The following is a 23,034-nucleotide window of genomic DNA, read 5'->3' as shown; positions in this document are numbered from 1 at the left end:
TGTTGTACAATAAAACATGTGGAAGTTTTGGCAATGATAGTTCTTTTACATCGTTACTAGAAGTAACTGCGCCATATTTCAGTTATTGAAATAGAAAGAAAAATAATTTATGTTGGAACATTCAGATGATTAAGAATTTTATGTTTTATAGAACATGTCGCAGGAGTGCTTGTAACGAAATGCCACAGATGCATGGAAATACAGAAAAAAATCTCGAGAAGATAGTCGAATAATATTTGTATAATAAATTGTATAATAGTATAGAATACACGAACCTCCCGGTCGAATGGAATGCTCCAATTCAGAAGCTGATGGAAGAAGTGAAAAAGCTGAATATCACTCCGATTTAATATTACTAAATGATCCACTGATAGATACGTATTACTGTCGTCCATGTTGCTTAAGAAGATTTATAGAAGCAATAATCTTGTTTTTGTACAAGATGGTTTTAATAAAGAATATTTTCTTCCTGATGGGCTTGCTTTGAATATATTCATTATAAGTTTTAGAAAAATTCATTATCATATACTTGAAAGAAAATTTTATATTTTCTTTTCAAGAATATTATGAAACTGAGATACTCTATAGAAAAAAAGAAACTAAATTTTAATTTAACATTCTTGATGTAAACATTTATTAGGATAACTTATTAGGATATTTTCAATAAATTTAATACTTATAATAAACTTACAATAAATTTGTGAGTATATAAATTTATAATAGTTGAAATAACTAACATTTTATTTGATCAAATAAACTTATGAAAAAATAGTTTTTTAAATCCAACGTCGTCGTTGTCACGAGCGTCGCTCAGGACGCTTCTGCAGTTCTCGAAGGCGGATCGTTCTTTAAACCAACAATAAGTTTGTATGAGCCTCACTAATTATTACTTTATACAAGCGAAATGACATACATACGCTCGTTTCTTCCTGACAATGTCACATCATAAGTTCGTTAATTAATTCTCTAGCAGGATTAAGCCTTTCGCTCATCCTGCAACAGCACGTGCAATTACCATCCAGTTTGACGTGTAACGACTATTTACACATTATTTACGTAAGGAGAGATCCACGTCAAGGGTGAGCGCGAGCTATAAAAGAGTCGACGAGTTTAATCAAACATACAGTTTTGTCGCACGCATTTCTGACAGCGGTCAAAAATATGGGTAAATCAGCATTCTGCTTGGCAGCCTTGGCTGTGTTGGCGGCTGTCGTCGCGGAGGAATTGTATTCAGATATGTTTGATCACATCAATCCCGACGATATCTTGCCCAATGACGAGCTTCGGAATCAATATTACAACTGTATCATGGACACCGGCCCCTGCGTTACTGACGACCAGAAATACATGAAAGGTATGTGATATTTCCACTCTGTGTGAGTTTTGATTATATAGACGATTTTGTTTCCGAATACAATCTGTCAATTGCGTGAACGATATAGTTCATGTGTTTGAATTTTTCTGTACGTTTTCAACAGTGACGGATCAAGTGGAAAGAATTTGTATAATTATATAAAATCATATGCAATTTTATATATAAATTATATATAATGATGTAAATAATTATTAATTTATTTTGACCGATCGGATCTCATAAAAAAACGAAAAAAGATAACGTTATGCCTGACTATGAAGTTATCGGTTTCAAATTTCTCGTAAAAATTCTTATGAACTTATCGAAGAACCCAATAATTATACAACAGCATTTTCTTTCATGTGAACATACTTAATTATATTTGACTATGCATGACGATAAAAACCAAAATCTACTGTAATTATTTTCCTTTGAAACTTGTAATTATGTAATATGTAATATGTAATTATGTAATATGTAATTATGTAATATGTAATTATTTTCTTTTGAAACTACTCAAATGATAGTTTTGTCTTGATATGTTTAATACTTTTAGTGTTGCTACAATAAGATATCTGGAAGTTTTGGTAATAATAATTCTTTTACATCGTTACCAGAAGTAGCTGCGTCATATTTTTCCGTCGGTTACTGAAATAGAAAGAAAAAAAATTTACATCGGAACATTCAGATGATTAAGGATTTTACGTTTTATAGAACACGCTGCAGAAGCGTTTGCAACGAAATGTCGCAAATGCACCGAAGTACAGAAGCAAAATCTCGAGAAGGTAATCGGATGGTACACTGAGAACCGCCCGGACGAATGGACCGCTCTAATGCAGAAGCTGATGGAGGACGCAAAAAAGATGAATATCTCTCCCGTTTAATGTTACTAAATGATCCACTGATAGATACATATCACTGTTGCACGTTTTACTTAGGAAGATTTGCAGAAACAATGATCTTGCTTCTGCACAGCTTTCGGAGATATAGAGCAGTATCATAAGCACGTACAACACGAAGGCAAGAATTAACGGTATGCATATTAGCAATTGTAACCGATAATAAAAGTCGCTCAGTGTGTCACCGAAAAATTACTTTCCTTTTTAGGCGTTAGAAAAGAGAAAAACAGACAGACGAAGACGAAACTTGCGAGTCCGCGTTTTAAGCGAAGCGAACGAATTAGGCCCGAGCGAGTATAGATTTTGCGCGTCGTTACCATATTGAATAGAATGCGCTTGTCTTTCCGCCGGATGTGTTTGTATTGATGATCAGTGCCGCGAATTACACGGACGGGATATTTGCACGAGGTCACAAGAAGACGGTGCAAAAATATAACCCGTTCAGGTCGCCGCGACGGTACATCGACGTCGTCGGCTTCGACGTCGCATCTTCGTCATCACGCATGCGTCGGTGGTATATATTTGATTACACCGTACGACCGGTGCGGAGGGGTGATATTTGGCTACTGTCTAGCAACGAGAATCATCTCATCCTAGTCGCAAGAAAATGCCGGAAAAGGTGTGCACGCTACGTGGTCGGCGGTACCGTCGCAACTAACGTGCTCCTCCACCAAATCCATCGAACCACGTCAGCTCTATCGGCGGGACGATCAATAAGGGTGGAAGAGAGGCGCGGTATGTCGAGCGCTTTGGAAAATATTGCGATGTGTGGCATCGGCAGTGCCGTTAATGCCTGCAATTAGAGCGTTCACCGAGCGAATGAATCGCGCCGAGGTATTGGCGCGTCGTGGCGCTCATCCGATCGAACGATCCTGTTTTTGTTGATCCGCTATATCATTGTTGCTTAACATGTCAGCTACTTTCGGCCTCACCGCTCGCTACTCGCACTGAGCGTCCCGGGTAGATCCTGTCAGGGCTATCAGGTAGACGCGGATTCGAGTCGTATCCAGCCACGTTGCAAGGCTCGACCGGGAAGTGAAAGATAACCAATGGCGTTTGTATGATCTCGAGGTCTTTGCAATGATGCAAATAATACGATGCACTCGCCGACGATATACGATAAGTACTATCGTCTAGCTGAATTGACTAATTGATTGCGGTAACAGCTTGTTCGCCAGTCGGCGGCTGAGCTGTATTAGAAACGCAGGCAGGATTCTACCGGTTGATACGTCTGAAAATATTCGAGTTTCGAGTTCGTGTTCCATATACTCGAATATTTTCAGACTATGGTCTTCAGATTTGGTCTTATCTCGAAGTAGTTGTATTCTTATCGCGAGCGCGACTCGCTTGACAGTCGAAAATTCGTGACAGTGCAGTGTGATAGTGGATTCCGACGGAGACGGAGACGGGACGTCTTTCGGTGTCTTGGGAGTCCAGGCGGATTTCCCGCAAGGGAGGATTATCGCGCGCACAACTTCGCCAGGATTCTACTAGGATGTGTGTTCGGGCAGACGTTATTAGCCCCAATAAACATCAACTGACAGTCACATGACGTCAATGTTATAATCCACTCAGTGATTTAACTGTTAGATACAACACATGTTATAATGCATTATATATTGCACATTATGTGCAATTTACATTACATTTACATTATATACAATATATTATATTACGTTGTTGAGTGGGAAATTACAACGTTATTGTGACGTAATGTTAGTTTTAGTTTATGTTTACTGTATGTTTGTGGGCCGTTACCAACGCAAACGCTGCCACTATTCGTTTGGAGCCAATAGTACAGTAGCGAACAGTAATAGCGTAGTGTTAGCGTCGTTTCCGCAGTGTAAGTTCCTCCTCGGTTTTAATATCCTGAAAATTTATTTAAACATCGTATTTATTATTTTACTATTATTCAAGTATGCAATGGACAATTGTCTATTGAATGATACATGAATGATAAAATAATAATTACGACATACCGATACAGTGTCGCTGCTTATAGTGTCTCCTCCGAACACATTCTAGTTCTGCGCCCAGATCCTTTCGTTTTAAATAAAAAAAAAAAATATATATTTTTATTTTATTATAAAAAGGATATATATATATATATATATAATAGTCAGAAGATTTTAACGTTGTTGGTTTGCTACTTGTGCGATATGTTGTTACTGATAAAATCTTCAGTATGCGAAGCTTGTATGCAATATTTGACCGCCCAGAAAACAAATTGACACTGGACCGCCCGGAAAACAAATTGACATTTGACCGCCGGAAAATAGATGATTCTGTTCGTAATGCTTTCCCGTAAATTTTCCTACGCCCATACAATAGAGAATCTCTTGATATGCGACACGTAATATGCAATGATGTTCACATGTGCGTAATAATCAGTTGCATCGCATGAATTATCCAACATTTTGTATGGCGAGGCTAGATCATTTAGACATGATTAAAAAATCTTATCTACGTACACTGTGCGTGATCGCGCGCTTTATGCAATCACTTCAGTGAATCACTTCGGCAAACATTCGTCTCACTTAATATAGAGAGCTGATGTGTTTGAAAAATTCCTATGAATATACATGCGACAAGTGCGACGAATTATATATAGCAAATTTTCAAACGATATACCGCGATTTTTTCGTACGAAAGTGTTTTATAGATTTTTTCTCATATGATATCGAAGATAACGTTATTTGTTACTCGTGCGGTTATCGTTTTCTATTACTTTTGCAGTAATTTATTCAGTAATATTTTCCACTGTTTATGTTTTTTAATGCATAAAACAAGCATTATTTGTAAATACGTTTGGAGTAGCTGGTGAAACTCTGTTAATTTAATCTTGTATTCTTTTTTATCGCCACATTTTAAATTTTTCTTCTTAAGAGAAATCGAATAATATCTATCTTAATAACTGGGAAAGGATAATAGTGTATTATATTAATATTAATATTAATATTAATATTAATAATTAGAATACGGGACGATTTGATATGGAAGGATAATTTCATCGTGCATGTGGCAAGTTTGAAGGAACATTCGTCGCATGCATTGTCACATTATTATTTTCCATAGCTTAAATATTCGCAAGTTACTTTATTAATTCTTCTATTCTATTCTTATTTACAAAGGAGTTGCACACACATAACGGCAGACGACCGCAGAAGAAGATGCTTACACACACTTCCCATAGATAACACCATATCTGAAATATATCATGACAAACCGGTGTGGCGTTACTTTAGCAACGTAACCAAATAAGGAGCTATAAGAAGATGAAGAGGAGATTATTATTCGGCATCATCCTGGCCAGTTTGTTCTTCGTATACATCATAGTCTCGACCGAGGAGGTTCGCCAAAGAATACCTTTCCTCGATGCCAGGGCCTACAATACTAGATGTTATAATGAAGCTTCAACCGCGGAAGGCATCCGTGACTTCGAGCCAGAATCAAGTACGGTATTTTGCGCGAATGTTCCTTCCGTGTTTATCCAGACAGCATAGGTCTCCAATGGACGTCTATGGAACATTCAGAGGACGTCCTAAGGACATTCCCGCGGTATTCTCAGGACGTCCCTTGGGGATTTATGCTGTCTGAATAATTACTGTTAAAAAAACAGCAATGACCATTAACGTCAATATATTAAAAAATTAACATATTGAAGAATTAATAATTACCATAAAAAAATCTAAAATATATAAAGGAATTAACAATCACTGTCAAGAAATAAACTTATAATTGTATATTCGGTTCTTCATCACGAATTTGAACGCTTTCCTCTTGATGCAGTTCAGAACGCGCGTGTGCGACTTTACCTCCTGATAATTACAATATAATTAATACAAAAGCTAATTCTCCCGTTGAATATCTGCTGCGTTCTGAACTACGTCGAAAAAAACTGTTCAAACCTTATCGAAATCGAGTGTGTAGGAATACACGACGTATGATAAAACTTTGAATTGGATATATCTTATCTAAAAGTGGTTGATAAATTCGGATATCTGTATAAGATACCCAAGCAGATGGAATTCGCTTATGAATTCAGGGATACGAATATCCACTGATAATATAGGTAATAGATAATAGATACTCAAAAGCTGAATATACAAGGAAAACAATGCTCACCTAATATATGTGCCGAGACATTTCGAAAGAAATGCATTATTCAAAAAAATATTTCAGACGAAAGTTGTTTGGTTTTAAGGAATTCGCAAATCCGGTTTATCGGATATTCGGATTATTTCACTTTTAATCTTATTGCTCTGTAGCTGTTCCTTTGTTCGGATCAATCGAATTAATGACCAATTTGCTGATCTTTGTATAACTGCGACAAAATCTTTATTTTTATCCAATATTAAATAAAAAACGGATTATTCAAACATTCGTTCTTGACGTTTTTTTAATGATAGGAAATATGAAAAGAGAAGAAAAATTTGCAGTCTGGTAACATCTTCTCGCTTTATGCTTTAGACGTGGACAAATTGAAACCTGGCCGGAACATCTTTTTCCACGAGACTTCCTGTTTTGGCGAAGAAGGTCTCATGTTAAATGCTCGGCAAGCCTGTGCCGTGGAATCTGCAGCGCGGATGAATCCTTCCATGACCGTGTACCTGTTGTTCGTCAGCAAGTCTGAATTTTCGAACAACACCCGGGAGATCGTCAAGCATCTGCTCAATTATCGTAACATTAAGATCCGGCACATTCAACCAGACAACTACGTGAAGAACACGCCGTTGGAAGCATGGTACGCCAGGGGCGCGCTGAAGAAGAGCCGGTGGCCCAACAGCCACATGTCGGACGTATTGCGATACTTAACTCTATGGAAGTATGGCGGCATATACCTCGATCTGGATGTGGTGGTCACCACCTCGCTGGAAGATCTGACCAACTTCGCTGGTGCCGAGGATTGGGACGACGTTGCTGCCGGCGTGATCGGTTTCGACATGTCGGAACTGGGTCGGCGCATCGCCGACGCTTGTGTGCGAGATCTGAAGAAAAATTTTCGTGGCGACTTGTGGGGAAATAATGGGCCCGGGGTTATCACGAGGACGTTGCAGAAATTTTGTGCCACGAAATATGTAAGTGTCAGCCGCGCAAGGGAAGGCAAAGAAAGTCTGGTAAATGCTTACTTCCGCATTTCCGAAATAATTGCAAGTCAGGTAGCGTCGAAGATCATTTATGAAGCAATGAATGAATTCCTCCATACAGCGGAAAAGTTTCTAGTTATATTGCGAGAAGGTTGCAACATTGCAAATCGCAATGTAATATTGCAGAGACATGCAATTACAATATTTCGCCGAAATAATCTTTTTTGCAGAAATAAAATGTAAAATCTAAAAAATAAAATAAAATATTAAATCTGAAATAAGTACATGTTAGAGACAACTCATATATTTCTCATTGAGTCGCTTTTATTTATGTCCAAATTATTCCAATTGTAATGCGATATTATAATGTTACAGCGTGATGCGTAATGCAACGTTTCCTCTCTCTCTCTCTCTCTCTCTCTCTCTCTCTCTCTCTCTCTCTCTCTCTCTCTCTCTCTCTCTCTCTCTCTCTCGCAACACTTTTATGCTGTATGGGTTATTATTGGAGAATGAGAATTCTCGAGTTATTTACCTGCCAGGAAAACGATACAACACAATATTTCAATGTTAATACTGTTTACACGCGCACATTATGTCATAGCGTTCGGAACTATATGTTTACATCGCTTAACAACTTAAACAAGCAAGACGTGGTGACGCATAGAAAACAAAGTTGCATCCGTTTATCAGTAAAGAGCTCATTTGTCAAATTGAATTCACCAGATTCGTTCGGCGGATATGGTCAATTGAACTTTTAACGAGAGATTAAAGACTCTATTTCATTCTCGGCGCGATTCAAGCGGCCGAAAAAGCATTGTGAGCGACATCGAATTTTTCTCACTATAACTCACTACGGTATTATGAATATACAGTATGGCTTTGCGGAGGAAACTTCCGTTACTAAGGAATAACGCGATTGATTTCTATGCGGTATTCTTCATTTTATATGCTGCACCGGGAACAGCTATCGTTGCTACTAAGCCGTTGTGTTCGTGTTATGAGAAATGATTAATTAGAGAAGTTTAATTACTAAGGATATAAAAAGAAGAAAAAGATAATTATATAGAAAAGATTACAGAAAAGTCCGATATATATTTTTCTATTTTAAGATATGTTATAAGAGAGAAGAATGAAATTCTGAGTCGTCTGTAAGTCGTCTTAAAGATTTCGCTCTTTATAATCGAAGTGAAAAAGATCCGAAATGTAACCTTTTCTATGTATTTATTAAGAAAGAAAAACAGGACAATGTTAAAAATTAAAAATTAATCACTCTTTCATCTTTTGCTTTGCAGGCACGCGATATGACGACTGCCCGCTGCCACAGTTTTACTGTTTTCCCACCGTCAATTTTCTACCCTGTCCACTATAAGAAATGGAAGAATTATTTCGAAGTCAAAAACAGTAATGAGACGATGAAGATATTAAACAAAGCGAAAGCAATTCACGTGTGGAACAAGTTGAGCAAAGCGGAACAGGTACGAGTGGACAGCAATGTACCTTACGCTGTCATCGCACGAAGGTATTGTCCTCATGTTTTCAATAGTTGTAAAACAGTATTCTGAGAATCTAAGGACCGATTAAGGAAAAAGAAAGTAAAGCGACATCGTTCAGCCGTGCATATCACAACAATATAATACCGCGATTTGACCGATACAATCCGAAAGCGACGATGTACTCAGACAAAATGCGTTTAATGAGACAAAGGCTGATTTAGAAAAAGTGTTCTAACCATCTCGCAATACTATTAAGACATAAAGACAAAATTGTATATTTATAACGATATCAAAGAGACCAGCATTATACTCTAAGTATCAGCAGAAATCGCCGCGTCCGCAGCGAGGATCGCACCATAAAAAATTGCTGCGGCGCGCGAAACAGTGCAACATCTGTATGTGTCTCCGCATATAGGTAGACTATGTGATGAAGTGATCTCGACATGAGTACATTGATGCTTACCATATCGATCGCCTGTACAGTACGAGCCAATAGGTCCTTTTCTTCTGCCAAGAGAAGTCTATTTTTACATGAAGACTCATCGAGCTATATTCTTCACGTTTAAACATCACAAATGCAAAGGATCAATTTTGTTCATCTCCTCACTGTACACGAATATGTGTCGAATGCATGTCGAATGTATTGTTACAATATGCATATCTTTCACATAATGAATAATTCCTTTAATATACACATATCGCTCATCTCGCTTTAGTTCCTAATCTATTTAGCGTAGTAATGTGTAGGTATGTATGAGACGAAGTTTTTCAAAATGAAGTACGTGTTGCTTTCGTTCGTTTTATTTATTTTGGTCGAGTAGATTCAGTGCACAAAAAAGTCAGACGAACGTAATCCTAAAGCGGACCCATTAGTACAAATTGTTAAAGACAATTACTTGTTATTAATATTAATATTAATATTAAGATTCAGTATATAGCAGTGGCCAATATATACTGTATATAATATATATCTTAAATTTTATATGTGTACATGTATGTATAAAATTTGAGATCACACACAATTTTATCCAACTCTTGAAGAAGTATGTTGAATCACTATGGGGGACTAAACACACTTCTTTCGATTTTATTGTATTGTCAGCATTACAATTAATATTAATATTAATGTTATTGTTATTAACAATAATAATTCGTTACAGATAAGCATAATTAAGTATTAAACTATAGTAATTATATGCGCTAAGGTTTAATTTTTTGCAAATGCCAAAAAAGATAACCAAAAGAGAAGTAGATGACATCTCATTTTAATTTTGTCTCGATAAAAGACTAGTATAAATGCTATTTGATATTGTGGCTGTGCCATGTTTAAGTTCGTAGCGGAAGGCAACAGTAAAACAAAAAAAACGCATAATACCAAGAAATATGACTCAATTAAAGTAATTCGCAGGTACTTCTGTGTGCACAAATGCGAAAATATAAAGTTACATATCTGAATGTACATGATCTATACGTAAACATACATATCCATTTTTTCTGAATGTTTAGTTATGTGTCTATTATGTACATATCACTCTGACAGCAATTTAAAGTCAATATTTTATTGTTATATAATAAGTTTCGAATAAGAGTTCCCTAGTAATCGTGATGGAAGTGTTTGTGATGGAAATAGAAAAACATTGAACAGTATAATCACACGAAGTTTGATTCGATGTGCCAACAGTTAATGTTTTAAGTGTTTAACGTGTAAACTCGTTGAACCTTGTTAAACTGTTGCAAATCTATATGTTGCATATATAGATTACATGTTCATATTATAAATATTAAGACCGGAAGCTCAATATACAACGTGTATGTGTGTGTCAAAACAGTAAGTCGAAGTGCAATAATTAAAAGGCCAAGAGAAGCTAAAGTTGAGAAATGTAACTTATATATATAATCTCCTTTGTACTATTCTACATACATCATAAAACTCAAATCATATATATATATATATCAGCATAAAGAGCAACGCAAATATAAAAAATCGCCAAAAAATACGAAAAACATATTAATATTTCTACAACAATGCTCAAATTATTTTAAATGATGTTCGAATTGAAGATCTACACTCTGTCTCGAGTATTTGTGTATGTTTATAGTACAATGGAACATGGTATACTCTACAAACAATTTTCTGAGCGTTGAAAACAATTTTGTAATCTCTCTATTTTGCTGATGTATGAAGGAAATTGTTTCGTCATGTTCACGATTTGATGATTTACTCCTATGTATAGTAATTCATATAAACGTAAACCTTAGTAAGAAGTTGAAGATGTTTTTTGTGAATGAACAAATACAATATTAATATTGGCAGTAAGCACTAATTAAAAATATCATAACAATTTTTGATTTGTTTATTTTTCAAAATGTTGTTAAAAAAAGTTTCTATATCGGATTAATATTAAAATATCAGGCGTACACACGTTTATTTAGAGAAAATACATATAATACTTATTTCTTTTTAAATATTACGTGTCATCAAGATTGGAAAAACATCAAAACATAGAAATGTGACAGATATATTGTAAAATTATTAATAAAATATACATGAAAACTATTTATTTGCTGTTTATATTTTATAGAGTTGCACAAAATCAATAATTATTTCAATATAAATACAAAGATATCATATTATATTTATAATTACTATTTCAAATTTTCTATTTTCTTTTTTAATTTCATTTGATAAGTGCACTATATGCATACTAACATCATATATCTCACTGATCTTTTATAAGAAGTCAATATCAATTTATAACTATTATTTTTTTTCAATGTTCATAATAAATAAACTCGATTTGTTCTACATTATTAATAGAAAAAAGGAAAAATATAAGTAAGGTGTAGAAATATTTCCCAAATATATCACAGATAAGAACATTAGCAGACACCAATTAACAAATATCAAAATATAAATTCACAAATACAATTTTATATATATAATCAATATATTATGTTATTTATATATTAGTATAGTATATTATTTATATTTTATTTAATATACCATTATAAATTAATATACTATTTTATACTAATCGTTCATGTCGAGAAGGTATTCTTTTGTTGGCATATTTATGAGATAATGTGGAAGTAGTGAAAATAAATGTCATACAAGGAATATTATGTTATATTATGTTTATGGTACATGCAAAACATAACAAAGGTATACAACAGCTGATTATTTTTGTAATTTTTTGTAATTGTCCGAATTACGTACAAAACAAATAATAGTAAAATATTCCTATAAAAATATCACTTCAATTTGCTTGAGGTTCTTCTCTGCATAGTTCGTTCAACAATAACTTCACCATCTGGCTTGACTGTGATATTGGTGTCCCTTACAAAAGTAGATAACTCACCCTTTACATCGCGGTAAGCATTTGGTCTCTTAGGTTTTACAACTGTTAGTTTTACTGCATTTTTATTCCCTGAAATACACAAACATACATCTGTTTAAAGAGATAGTTTATATTGAATAACAGATGAAATAATCCAATGATACACAGTAACTTACTCAGAGTTATGTAAAATGGCAATCCTATAGTGGTAGCTCCTTTCAATCGAAGAGAACGTATGTTTGCCCAACCACCAGGATAATTCTTAGACAAATTTTTACAAGTAGCCAGTATATTTTCCAAAATTTCATTTTCCTGCATTAATGTGTTTCCTACTTGCACTATATGAGAGTCACCATTAGAATGAATCTGCATGCTGGTTTTTCTTAAAGCATGTTCAATTTCATGCTTCAAGTCTTTGTTATTCATTCTGACAGAGGTTGGTAATTTCCGTTTTTTGAAGAATTCTTTACCCAATAAATGAGACAAGTGACCTGCAATACGACTGTCAACGAGAAAGTAATCATAACTGGCAGCTAGTTTCTTCTTCAACTCAAATTGATCGAATTCTGTTTTTACACGATTCATAGGTATTATTTCATTTATGCAAGTACATCCTTGCTCAATGAGAATGTTCTTATAATGTTCTACTGTTGGCTCGTAATCTTTTTTTCTTCCTCTTTCCAAGTCGCAAACAAATAGGGCCACTTCATCATTCGATGTTACTATAGAATGTGGCAATAATCTATGACACACACAAAACATAAATTCAAAGTATTAGAAATTTATTTAGACTGCAAAGACTACTTTAACATGTTCCAATTATTATCATTCCAAAACTTATAATCAGGATACAAATCTCATAAGGATCCATTGGTAATTACTGAATAATCATGTAAAATTATTTGGAATTCTTTAATAACATAAATATGTAAGAAACTAATCATAGAAAAAATTAATTTTTTTTATTTACAGCTGCTGTAAATCAGAATATTACTGGAAATAAATGTACAATGGGTAATTTCCATGCGAGTTATAGCTACAGATTTTTCTAATATAAATTAACACAAAATTAAAAAGAAAGAGACGAAACTCCATATTTTCAAAAGTTTACTTACATTCTCATTTGTCTGCGAGGTACTTTTGGTATCCTGATGCAAGTCACTTGCATGAATATTGGATGAACCTCTCCAGTAAGATTATTTTTAAGTTGCACTTGTTCCTCAATTAGATGAAACATTGCTGAAATACACTGCTCTATATGACTTTTTGATAATTCTGCTTCAATATCTTTTTCTTTGTCATTCTTTTCGTTCAATTCCATGGATTTTACTTCTGTCATGGTTTTCTTTTTTTTTGCACTTTTTTTTGCAACTGTTATTACTTTATCACCCGTTTTTTGTGCATTTTGTTTCTTAGTTATCTTCTCTATCGAAACATTCGTTTCTTGTTCTTTCGCTTCTGACACATGCTTAACCTCTTCACTGATTTTCCGTTTCTTTGTTCTCAATACTGTTCCCACGACTTCTTCATGTTTTTCAGTTAAATTTTGTTCTTCCTTTTGTTGCTTCCTTTTAGCTTTATTTTGCGATAGTTTTTTCTGCGAAATAGCCATTTCAACAAAATTATTTGAAAATTGGTTAACAACTATTGTGTGCCCATCCACTAGCTATAGGTTACGGTTGAAATAGGCAGTAAAGGCCATCATACGTAGAAAAATTTTAACCGTAACCGTAAGGTTGTAAGAAAGACCAATCACAGTCGATCCTTTCTCTTGTGACATTATAATAATGGACTGTGATTGGTCAGTTTTCTTACAACCTTACAGTTACGGTTAAAATTTTTCTACGTGTGATGGCCTTTAAAGGCTCGTCTACATTAAGGCTCGTCTACATTAGCTGTAAGAGTAAGGCTGTAAGGTTGCAAGACACGAAATGAAATATTTTCATTCGCTGACAGCTTACGTTACAGCCTTACAGCCTTACTCTTACAGCTAATGTAGACGAGCCTTTAGATGGAGCAATATGTTACAACAACGAATCATCGAGAAGAAAAAAAAAAATAGAATACCCCTTTTATGGTGGATTTATTATGGTGGATAATACATTATATCTATGTTCGATATCTAATAGGAAAATTCGTTTTTACAGATAAAAATGTTACTAAAAACCGTAAAAAGTTACATTTTTAATTGGGTTGTTAATTGTCACATTTTGAATGTCTAGTAAAGTGGCTCCTAATTCGACACAGCATGATTGCATACAACCAACCGGTGTAAATCTTTATCTGGTAAATTATTAAATCCAACCAATCATTTACTTTGTGTCCAATTGTTTTGTGTCAAATCGACACATTCAATTCGTGCAGCCACGAACGCCGCTACTGGTTAATGAACTTTAAATTCGGTTTAAACTGTTAATAATTTAATAAGTTTTCAGACATTTTAGACTGTCAATAACTTAGGACATTTAGAAGAAGGAAGAAAAAGAAATTTTAATTCCGAGTGACAACAAAAAAGAAGATAGTTGATTATCTGTATGTTTTGATAGCTGATATTTTAGACTTATCTTGTGGTATATAATAAGTTATTCCACAATCGTTTGCGTTCAACGTTATTATAAAAAATCTACTTCTCATCTATCATCATTTAAAAAATGGTTTGTTTTCATTCCAAGTGAGCGGAAGATGAAAAATTGATTTTTTATAATAATGCTAAACGAAAACGATTGTGGAATAAGAATGGCGCATATATTATTGATTAAAATTGTTTTTAATAAGAATAAAAAGCATTTTAATTATATAAATGCGCGCGACCTTATATCATAGATAGCTTTAATATTTGACTTCCTTTCCCTGATCATTATTGTATTTTGAGGTTAAATTTACGAGGTATATAATCATGATTAATAGTTACATAAGTGTCACTTATTATAATTTCCGACATTGAGTCGATAATAACAGAATTTTATTTTGACATACACGTCAACAAAAAGTAGTGAGTAATATGTTTCTGACGAGACAGTCTGATGAATATTAAGGTTATAGATAGATACATGCAGATAAAAAGTAATGAGAATGACCGTCAATGTTTATGCGAATGTTTTTATTATCTATATGACTGAATATTTTCGACTTCTGTTATCAATCCTTTAGTAGGACTGACAGTCATTTAACGATTTACTAATGTTCACGTTAAAAATTCGATCGCCTGATTCAATGCAGGTCGCATCTACTACGAGATTGTTTCGCGTTACTAAATTGTTGCGATCGTCTTTACAAAAGTCGAACAATTTTCCTTCGCGTTTACAGTGTAACGTACATATCGGAAAATTGGATGCCACAATGGCTAAGCAAATTTTCAATGGTCAAAGTGATCATTATAATGGTATAACGATTGATTCGGCAGAAGAGACTTGCGACAGTAAAATATTTGCGCAACGTCTTAGAGGTAATGATATTTTATCAGTTTCGTCATCCTGTCTTGTTTCTTGTTTTTTCTTTTTTTCTTTTCTCTAAAAATATAGATGATTATATACTGAACATAATAAGAATATAACTTGCTATACATTATAAACAAGTTATAAATGGCCTTATAGATTCCTTAGAACAATGGGTGAAGGATAAAAAGCGCACTATATGGTTTCGCGTGCGTATACCTCATACAGAATGGGTTCCAATATTAACAAAGCAAGGGTTTGTATTTCATCATGCAAAAGAGGAATATGTCATGTTGTATCGTTGGTTGCCTGTTGATGAACATTGCAATGTTCCAAAATACGCACATACAATTCTAGGAGTCGGTGCATTTGTGTATAATAAGGAATCTGATGAAATCCTTGTTATCAAGGAAAAATATTCCATTAATAAAGCAACTTGGAAACTTCCAGGTGGCTATGTAGAACCAGGTATTTTAATAAGACCTATTGTATATGTCAGTATACTATAATTTCTATTTTATATATATATAACACATGTGTTATATAACAGTTATATTGTTGAGTAGGAAATTACAACTAACATGCACATGTAATATTGTGTGTTACATATAATATTGTGTTTGCTAGGTATATATATGTATGTCTATTTTTTTATACTTTATCAGGAGAAAACTTTGAAGCAGCAGCTAAGAGAGAAGTTTTGGAGGAAACAGGAATTCAAGCAGATTTCAAGTGTTTAATATCTTTCAGACATGGACATGATTACTCCTTTGGATGTTCAGATATATATATGGTTGCATACTTAACTCCACGGAATTTTGAAATTCAGAAATGTAAACGAGAAATTTTAGAGTGCAAGTGGATGAAGGTAAAAATAGTATTTTGTATTGTGAGATGTTTTTCACGTGTTCAATTTAACAGTATTAAGAATATATTTACATAGTTTTGTTGATTTTGAAAAATATTTGAGCTAGAATATATTTTGTTTCATTGATTGATAGATTGAAATTAATTTAAGACAAAATTAAGTTTTATTATTGTTTTAACTAGCATTTTTGTTTACTATTTTTTTCAGTTAAGTGAATTCATGCAACATCCAGAGGTACATGCAAATAATAAAACATTTGCAATGAAAACTGTAGACTTTCTTAGACATCAAATGGGTATGGTTGTCAATTATGGAAGTCATTCTATTACTAAAAAACAGATATGTGTTTACAGTGTGGAAAATATAAACACTGATACTACATCTGTAGAGTAAGTTTTCTATGAAGTAGCCACATGTACATAGAACAAGATACTAGAAATTTCATATAGCAAGGTTATTTTATAGCTAGTAGCATGGTAGAGAAACATGTAAGGACATATTACTTGTTACTTCATAAATAAGACATTGTACATTTTTAATAATACATTAACCTTTCCATGAATGAATTGATTAAAATTGGAAAAAATAGTTTTATTCCTAAGTGACATTTATTAATCATGTGGTAAAATTTTTTCTTGCAAAATTTTGTGATGTATAATATTTATTTGCAGTAATGTTTATTTTATTTTTGTCAGCAGTATGTTTGAATTAAAAAGAAAAAAAATTTAATTAAGAAATATAAAGGTTATTATTAAATTATTATTAACAAGGATTTAATCAATAAATGTTATAAATTAACACTTTCTTAACAAATAAATTATATCAATCTCAAGAGGACTTGTACATAAATTATACTCGTTTTCTTCTTTATACCTACGTATCACAATAAGCTCAGGATTCAGACTTGCGTTATAGTACATAGGTATTTTTCTGGTCATGTTATAATTATTATTGAAACATCGTAAACGTATACTAAATGGATTACATCGAGATAAATCTATACGCTATAATCGTGTACTTCGACTATTTCCGTATAACTTAATATTTGCATGCTACAACACAGCTGTTGCTAGTTTTAATTTAGTCGGTCAATGAGCCTGTAGAACAAGATAAATTTTCCGATCGATTGCATTATAAGTTAATAATAGTTTCTTAACGAAGTAATATATTATGTAAATTATGTGACATAATGTATACAATACTGTCTTAAATGCCATATTAACGATAAACGATTAAAGAAAAAAAAACAATTATTTTCCAATTATTATTTGAATCAGACTTTAGGGAATTAATGAATTTAATGCAATAAGCATCATTGTCATGGCTACGATAGGTGACATGCACCAATGATAAAAAAATGGACGCGGTGCCGCAGTCATCGAAAGAACGATCCAGCTCGTTAGACGTATTATACTACTTAATATAAGTGAACGATTTCCCTTATGATTAGGAATAAATTTTGCACCCAACGCGTAATACATAGCTAATATCATCCAACTTATAAAAAGTACAGAGTCCTCCGTGGTGAGTCTCATGTCGTAGCTGTAAAAAATGGATTAATTTATTTTTATTAATATAAAATTTAGGATTTTTTTTTAAACAAATTTTTTCCAGTATACAATACCTAAAATTTTTCGCCCATACTAAGACGGACGGGATTGCTGGTATTGCAGCAAAACTCCACAGTAAAAACAGAACGAGATGATTATATATCTCTTGACTTCTGTCACTTTTTTCTCTGCTTCCTGTAAACTTAAAACGTTTCAACCAGTCAAAATGCTGGAGTGAAGCCATTAATAACTCTTCCAAATAGTCCTCATACATCCTCGTTAATTTCACGTAGTAAAGCAACACCGAGACGATCATAGCTAAAGCTCCACATGTTGTCATAGTTAAAGACACTATAAGAACAGTCGTAAGTAATGGTATCTCATTTAAACCATGCAGTAACCAGTCCATCCATGTGGTAGAAAAAGCTATCGCACGTGCTAGGAATCTGCAAAAGATACAAAATTTTTATCAAAACGCTACGATTGACCTTACCACTCTTTCTATTTTCTATTTTGATGTAAATAGAAAATCTTACTTAGTGAGTATTCCATGTTTTATGATGGAACCGAGAAATATGACTGAGAAGCACACATAGGCAGCGGATAGGCCGATGATACATAAAGCAACGCAGGTTTCGAAAGTGACATTAAAGATGAAGGATAATACAACAGTCACGATTATCACCGGCAGAGTGTCGGACTCTCGATGTACTCTTGCAGATAAGAAAAGCAGGAGTAAACTGATGATTGCTATATAAAGCAACGGCCAACGATCCCGTACTCTACAAGAGATCTTATCGATGATTCCACCTGGTCGAACTTTAATCGCGTAAAGACATTCCGGATCCAATGTCAGTCTCAGACTCGCCGTTTCATTGGGACGCCCGTAGAGAGTCTGAATCTTCATCGTTTTTGGACCGTCATCCCTGCGCCATGAACATCATGAGCTTATGTGTGAGATATATTACATTAAATAAACTTACGTGTTCGTGAAAAATCTTAACTGAGTGGCTCCTATGTTCCACGGTTCTACCAGTTCGGCGATAGTGTGCTGCTTGGTATTGATGCAATTCACTGATTTCACTTCGATCGCGACCGCATCTATAATGTTGGGGAGCGCCACGTAATATCTTACGTTGCCTTTGCCAGTTTTAATGTAATCAGACTTGCGGAAATCAAGAAGATAATCTAGACGCATGAACTTGTTCGTCGACTCAACTCGACTCTCGTACAAGTACGAATCGAAGCTGATCATTAAATGTTTATTCAAATCGTTTGGAGTTACTCTCACTACAATATGTGTGATAGCCGGATAATTAATTTTTTTTAGGTCTAAATCGACGACCCTTCTTGTTCGATGTAGAGGATCCGGTAAAATTCTCGTTCTATTCGTCAAGTTCCAACCCCATTCACTACACATACGCATTTAGCGAGATTTATCGGTATGAACAATAATTTTTCTTCTCAAGTAATAATATGTAGTTTATAAAATGTTACCAAATTTTCCTTTGCTCCTGCTTTTTGGATGCTGTACATCCAAACAACCAATCCTTGTTCTCCAAGTTTATTGCATCGATTGTTAAAAAGTCAGATTTGCGGGATAGTTCTACCATAAGATACACAGTAAAAGACCTTTTAGATATATTCTTATTGTTCCAGACATACTGTTGAGGCATAACATTGATCCACTCACTATCAGTATCGAAATGAAACTGCTCTTTGTAGTGGTATAGCTTTTTACCTGAACTATGCTGAAATCAGAATGTTATAATAAGATTATATCATGATAAAAAACATTGACAAATAATTATTACTTACTTGTAAAAAGTGATAGAACAAGGCCTGCATTTTCAAGTCGGGATTTGACGTGATTCTATGCGGTTTCTCCATGTTTACAGAGTCAAATAGAGAACGTACGATCGCAAAGACCAATTGCTTGCACCATAGAATGCTCAAGTGATCCGTCGATTTCCAGACAGCAGGCACACTCGTCGAAAGAACGTTAATATCTGCTGTACGATCGAGAGTTTGTGCAGCAGTTACGAGTATATCGCGTGGTCCGCCCCCGATGGACACCACTTTTGTTCCCGCATCTTTAATCATGCCTAAACGGTTTTCCAAGTTGTGATAATAATTGGCAAACGAATTGTCAAGAGCCAAGACAGGAGTATGAGGAGTAGCCAAATTTATTATCATGCTTGCTAAGGAAGCATTCATATTCGGTGCCAATAAAAGGGCTCCTTTTGCTATAATACCACCCTGAAATAAGAGATCAGCTTTGTAACTAAATCATATGAAATATGTCTCTACATACTTTACACTTGTCATTTATCATAATATACTTGTGATACTTACCATAGAATGTCCAATCAATATGACACTGTCCATTTTACCCTTGTACAAGGATAATATTGTCTTTATACAATGCGATACATAAATGGTTTGCTCCATAAGCACACCTTATATTAAAAAATATAACTCATGAAGTACAAACATCGATAAAAGGATTTTAAGATTTAATACACAATATTACTCATTTTATTTGTACCTCCATATAATGCAGAATAATCCTTGTTAAATGAAACAGTAAAAAAGTCAAAATGAAATGGTGTCCTGTTTTTTAAACTCTTCCTTAAACTTACTGAAGCAATAGATCGTACTGAAATACAATAAAATGATTAGATAAAGTATTTAAATATCTATAAGACTATAATAGGAATATATCATGTATTCAAAGTATCATGTCTTTAAAGTTCACAGTTAAGAGACACAATATGAACCTTGTTGATGAGATCCTGCATTTCCTGGTATAAAAAGGACTGGAATTCCAGAAAAATGCATTCTTCTCAATTTCTCTGTGGCAAAACCTTCCCCATAGGCATATAATGCAAATCGCGGATATTTCTCTTCTAAATCATTCTTTAAAAATATCCTCTAAAATAGAAAATTATTTAGAAAATATCATTGAAAAATCGTATATAAATATTTTAAAATAAATATTGTATACAATATAACAAATTATTTTTATAACATTGTGAAAATACTATGTAATCTTTTTATACAACATTCATGAAAGAATATTTTTTTCTTTTATTAAGTAGTTTGATCAGTATATTTTAAGATAATCGAATAAAAATAGAAGATAAACATATTGTTCAAAATAAATATCCCCTACTTTTATAGCATATAGATTATATATCATATGCAATATTACTGTATAAAAGTATTACTCTTAAGTTATAATATACAAGTTTACGTACCACATATTGCGGATATTCAAACATGTACGTCATTTCACATGTATTTTCTTCAAAATCAGTAATATATTTTGCTACTCCAAAAATATATAATAAACCAATCAAGTTGAAAAATAGTACTAATATAATATAATTGATTATCCATTTTTTTGAAGTCATGTTGAATATTTCTCTATTCTTCCTACGCATGTAAGTAAAAATTTAATAAGTATCAATATATATCATAAAAATAACGACATATTCATAATATATAAGCAACAACATTTTTGTATTTTGATATATTCAATTCATATCACGTTAATTATTTTTGTTGAATACAAAAAATATAAATTATACATTAATACTGAGGGAAAAAGGTAATATAATAAAATTATTTACCATAAAATAAATACTTACTGTTTTTATTGAAATAAAAGATAAAGGTTATAATTTATCTCAATGAGATATACCCAATGTATACACACAAGTATATAAGGTCAAAAATGTCCTGTTCATTAAATAAAATCAAGTATTGTTTTCATTTCATCTTATGATATTCTTTTTATATAAATAAAAATAATATTTATTCTGACAGAGATAGCCTTTAACACAAACACTTCACATATCTTCGTTATTATTAATAATATAAATAAACAAGGAAAAGATCATTTCATCATTGTTTTTCGTTAAAATGTAATATTTTGATATAGAAAATTTTTCGCTAAGTTACATTATTTGAAAATAAAGAAATTATCTGCTTCACTGTTGATTGTACTACTTAAGTATAATAACTTGTTTACTTTATCATTGAGTCGTACTACATACCATAGTGATGGTTCAAAACGGAGATTTTTGGAACTAATGGTATTATTTCAAAATCACCGTTGAATGGCGCTAGGCAACTTTTCAGTTATATCATCGACGAAGTAATATGAAGACTGACAGACCTGGGTAAATTTTCGTATCAGCCAAGGGGGCTCCAAGAGTCCGGGGATAATTGAAGAGCGATGATAATACCGACTGCTTTAGCTACGCTCAAGATAATACAGCTAGCATACGCTGGAGCACGGCAAGGGGGAGATAATAAGCTCCTATTCATGCTTTATCTCGCCGCTCCTATGTCCCTCGTCAATGACATAAGCCCGTATCAAACTACGGATTGGGATTGAGTATTGGATTGAAATTTAACCAATCAGGGCTAAGTTTATTATATTTGAAATTATTTTCTTTTTTCCAATTGGTCAAATATCAATCCCAATCCATAGTCTGATACGGGCTTTAGTCCATGGCTGGTATTTATAGTCAGGTCTTATATTTAAGATCGTCTAAAGTTTACCTTCAGATACTGTACAAATTACTTCATTGGCTACGGAATATTCAAAAGTGAACTTAAAACGATTTTAAATATAATGGGCCTTCTACAATAAGCTATTCATAAGTTGTAACGACATTGACCAACCACAGTCTATTATTTTTGAAATAATTAATTGTGATTGGTCAATTTGCTTATAGCTTATGACTAATTGCTTATTGTTGAAGGCTTCTAAAGGCTAGTCTACAATGTAAGAGTAAGGCTGTAAGGCTGTAGCGTAAGTTGTCAGCGAATGAAAATATTTCATTTCATGTCTTGCAACCTTATAGCCTTAAGCCCGTATCAGACTACGGATTGGGATTGAGTATTGGATTGAAATTTAACCAATCAGGAGTAAGTTTACTATACTTGAGATTATTTTCTCTTTTTCAATTGGTCAAATTTCAATCTAATCTCAATCCCA

At 33.4% G+C, this 23,034-nt stretch overlaps 5 protein-coding genes across 12 annotated transcripts; 3 read left to right on the top strand and 2 right to left on the bottom strand.

Moving 5' to 3' along the window:
- The first annotated feature begins 1,116 nt into the window (after positions 1 to 1,116).
- Positions 1,117 to 2,445, top strand: LOC105190610 (ejaculatory bulb-specific protein 3). Its single transcript, XM_011153433.3, has 2 exons — positions 1,117 to 1,354; positions 2,069 to 2,445. The coding sequence occupies exons 1-2, from the start codon at positions 1,162 to 1,164 to the stop codon at positions 2,236 to 2,238; spliced, it is 363 nt and encodes a 120-aa protein (XP_011151735.1). The 5' UTR covers positions 1,117 to 1,161; the 3' UTR covers positions 2,239 to 2,445.
- A 378-nt stretch (positions 2,446 to 2,823) lies between these two features.
- On the top strand, positions 2,824 to 11,175 carry LOC105190591 (lactosylceramide 4-alpha-galactosyltransferase). Of its 5 annotated transcripts, XM_019844799.2 has the most exons (5): positions 2,995 to 4,096; positions 5,385 to 5,706; positions 6,724 to 7,331; positions 8,633 to 8,859; positions 9,249 to 11,175. In XM_019844799.2, the coding sequence occupies exons 2-5, from the start codon at positions 5,529 to 5,531 to the stop codon at positions 9,250 to 9,252; spliced, it is 1,017 nt and encodes a 338-aa protein (XP_019700358.1). In that variant the 5' UTR covers positions 2,995 to 4,096; positions 5,385 to 5,528; the 3' UTR covers positions 9,253 to 11,175. The 5 variants fall into 5 exon arrangements, with proteins under 5 accessions (XP_011151697.1, XP_019700353.1, XP_019700358.1 ...); XM_011153395.3 differs by lacking the exon at positions 2,995 to 4,096 and adding an exon at positions 2,824 to 2,988 and having other exon boundaries at positions 8,633 to 11,175; XM_019844794.2 differs by having other exon boundaries at positions 2,846 to 3,087; positions 8,633 to 11,175.
- An 836-nt stretch (positions 11,176 to 12,011) lies between these two features.
- LOC105190581 (ribosomal L1 domain-containing protein CG13096) lies at positions 12,012 to 13,894 on the bottom strand. The gene is made up of 3 exons (XM_011153382.3): positions 13,287 to 13,894; positions 12,348 to 12,913; positions 12,012 to 12,261 (listed from the first exon to the last, which is right to left on the bottom strand). Exons 1-3 carry the CDS (start codon positions 13,781 to 13,783, stop codon positions 12,086 to 12,088), a joined length of 1,239 nt encoding a protein of 412 aa, XP_011151684.2. The 5' UTR covers positions 13,784 to 13,894; the 3' UTR covers positions 12,012 to 12,085.
- Positions 13,895 to 14,515: 621 nt separating this feature from the next.
- LOC105190558 (nudix hydrolase 8) lies at positions 14,516 to 16,883 on the top strand. Of its 4 annotated transcripts, none has more exons than XM_011153353.2 (5): positions 14,516 to 14,703; positions 15,478 to 15,616; positions 15,765 to 16,073; positions 16,271 to 16,473; positions 16,681 to 16,883. In XM_011153353.2, the coding sequence occupies exons 2-5, from the start codon at positions 15,511 to 15,513 to the stop codon at positions 16,864 to 16,866; spliced, it is 804 nt and encodes a 267-aa protein (XP_011151655.1). In that variant the 5' UTR covers positions 14,516 to 14,703; positions 15,478 to 15,510; the 3' UTR covers positions 16,867 to 16,883. The 4 variants fall into 4 exon arrangements, with proteins under 4 accessions (XP_011151655.1, XP_011151672.1, XP_011151663.1 ...); XM_011153370.3 differs by lacking the exon at positions 14,516 to 14,703 and adding an exon at positions 14,965 to 15,057; XM_011153361.2 differs by lacking the exon at positions 14,516 to 14,703 and adding an exon at positions 15,073 to 15,163.
- A 393-nt stretch (positions 16,884 to 17,276) lies between these two features.
- Positions 17,277 to 21,455, bottom strand: PGAP1 (GPI inositol-deacylase). Its single transcript, XM_019844927.2, has 10 exons — positions 21,284 to 21,455; positions 20,804 to 20,957; positions 20,572 to 20,682; positions 20,379 to 20,482; positions 19,842 to 20,282; positions 19,521 to 19,774; positions 19,007 to 19,435; positions 18,560 to 18,949; positions 18,098 to 18,469; positions 17,277 to 18,015 (listed from the first exon to the last, which is right to left on the bottom strand). The coding sequence occupies exons 1-10, from the start codon at positions 21,437 to 21,439 to the stop codon at positions 17,754 to 17,756; spliced, it is 2,673 nt and encodes an 890-aa protein (XP_019700486.1). The 5' UTR covers positions 21,440 to 21,455; the 3' UTR covers positions 17,277 to 17,753.
- Between the last annotated feature and the right edge of the window lie 1,579 nt (positions 21,456 to 23,034).

Source organism: Harpegnathos saltator, unplaced genomic scaffold (genome assembly GCF_003227715.2).
Source record: "Harpegnathos saltator strain DR-91 unplaced genomic scaffold, Hsal_v8.6 scaffold71, whole genome shotgun sequence".
NCBI lineage: Eukaryota > Metazoa > Arthropoda > Insecta > Hymenoptera > Formicidae > Harpegnathos > Harpegnathos saltator.
Note: the sequence above shows the minus strand (reverse complement) of the source record. Positions and strands in the feature narration are given on the sequence as shown.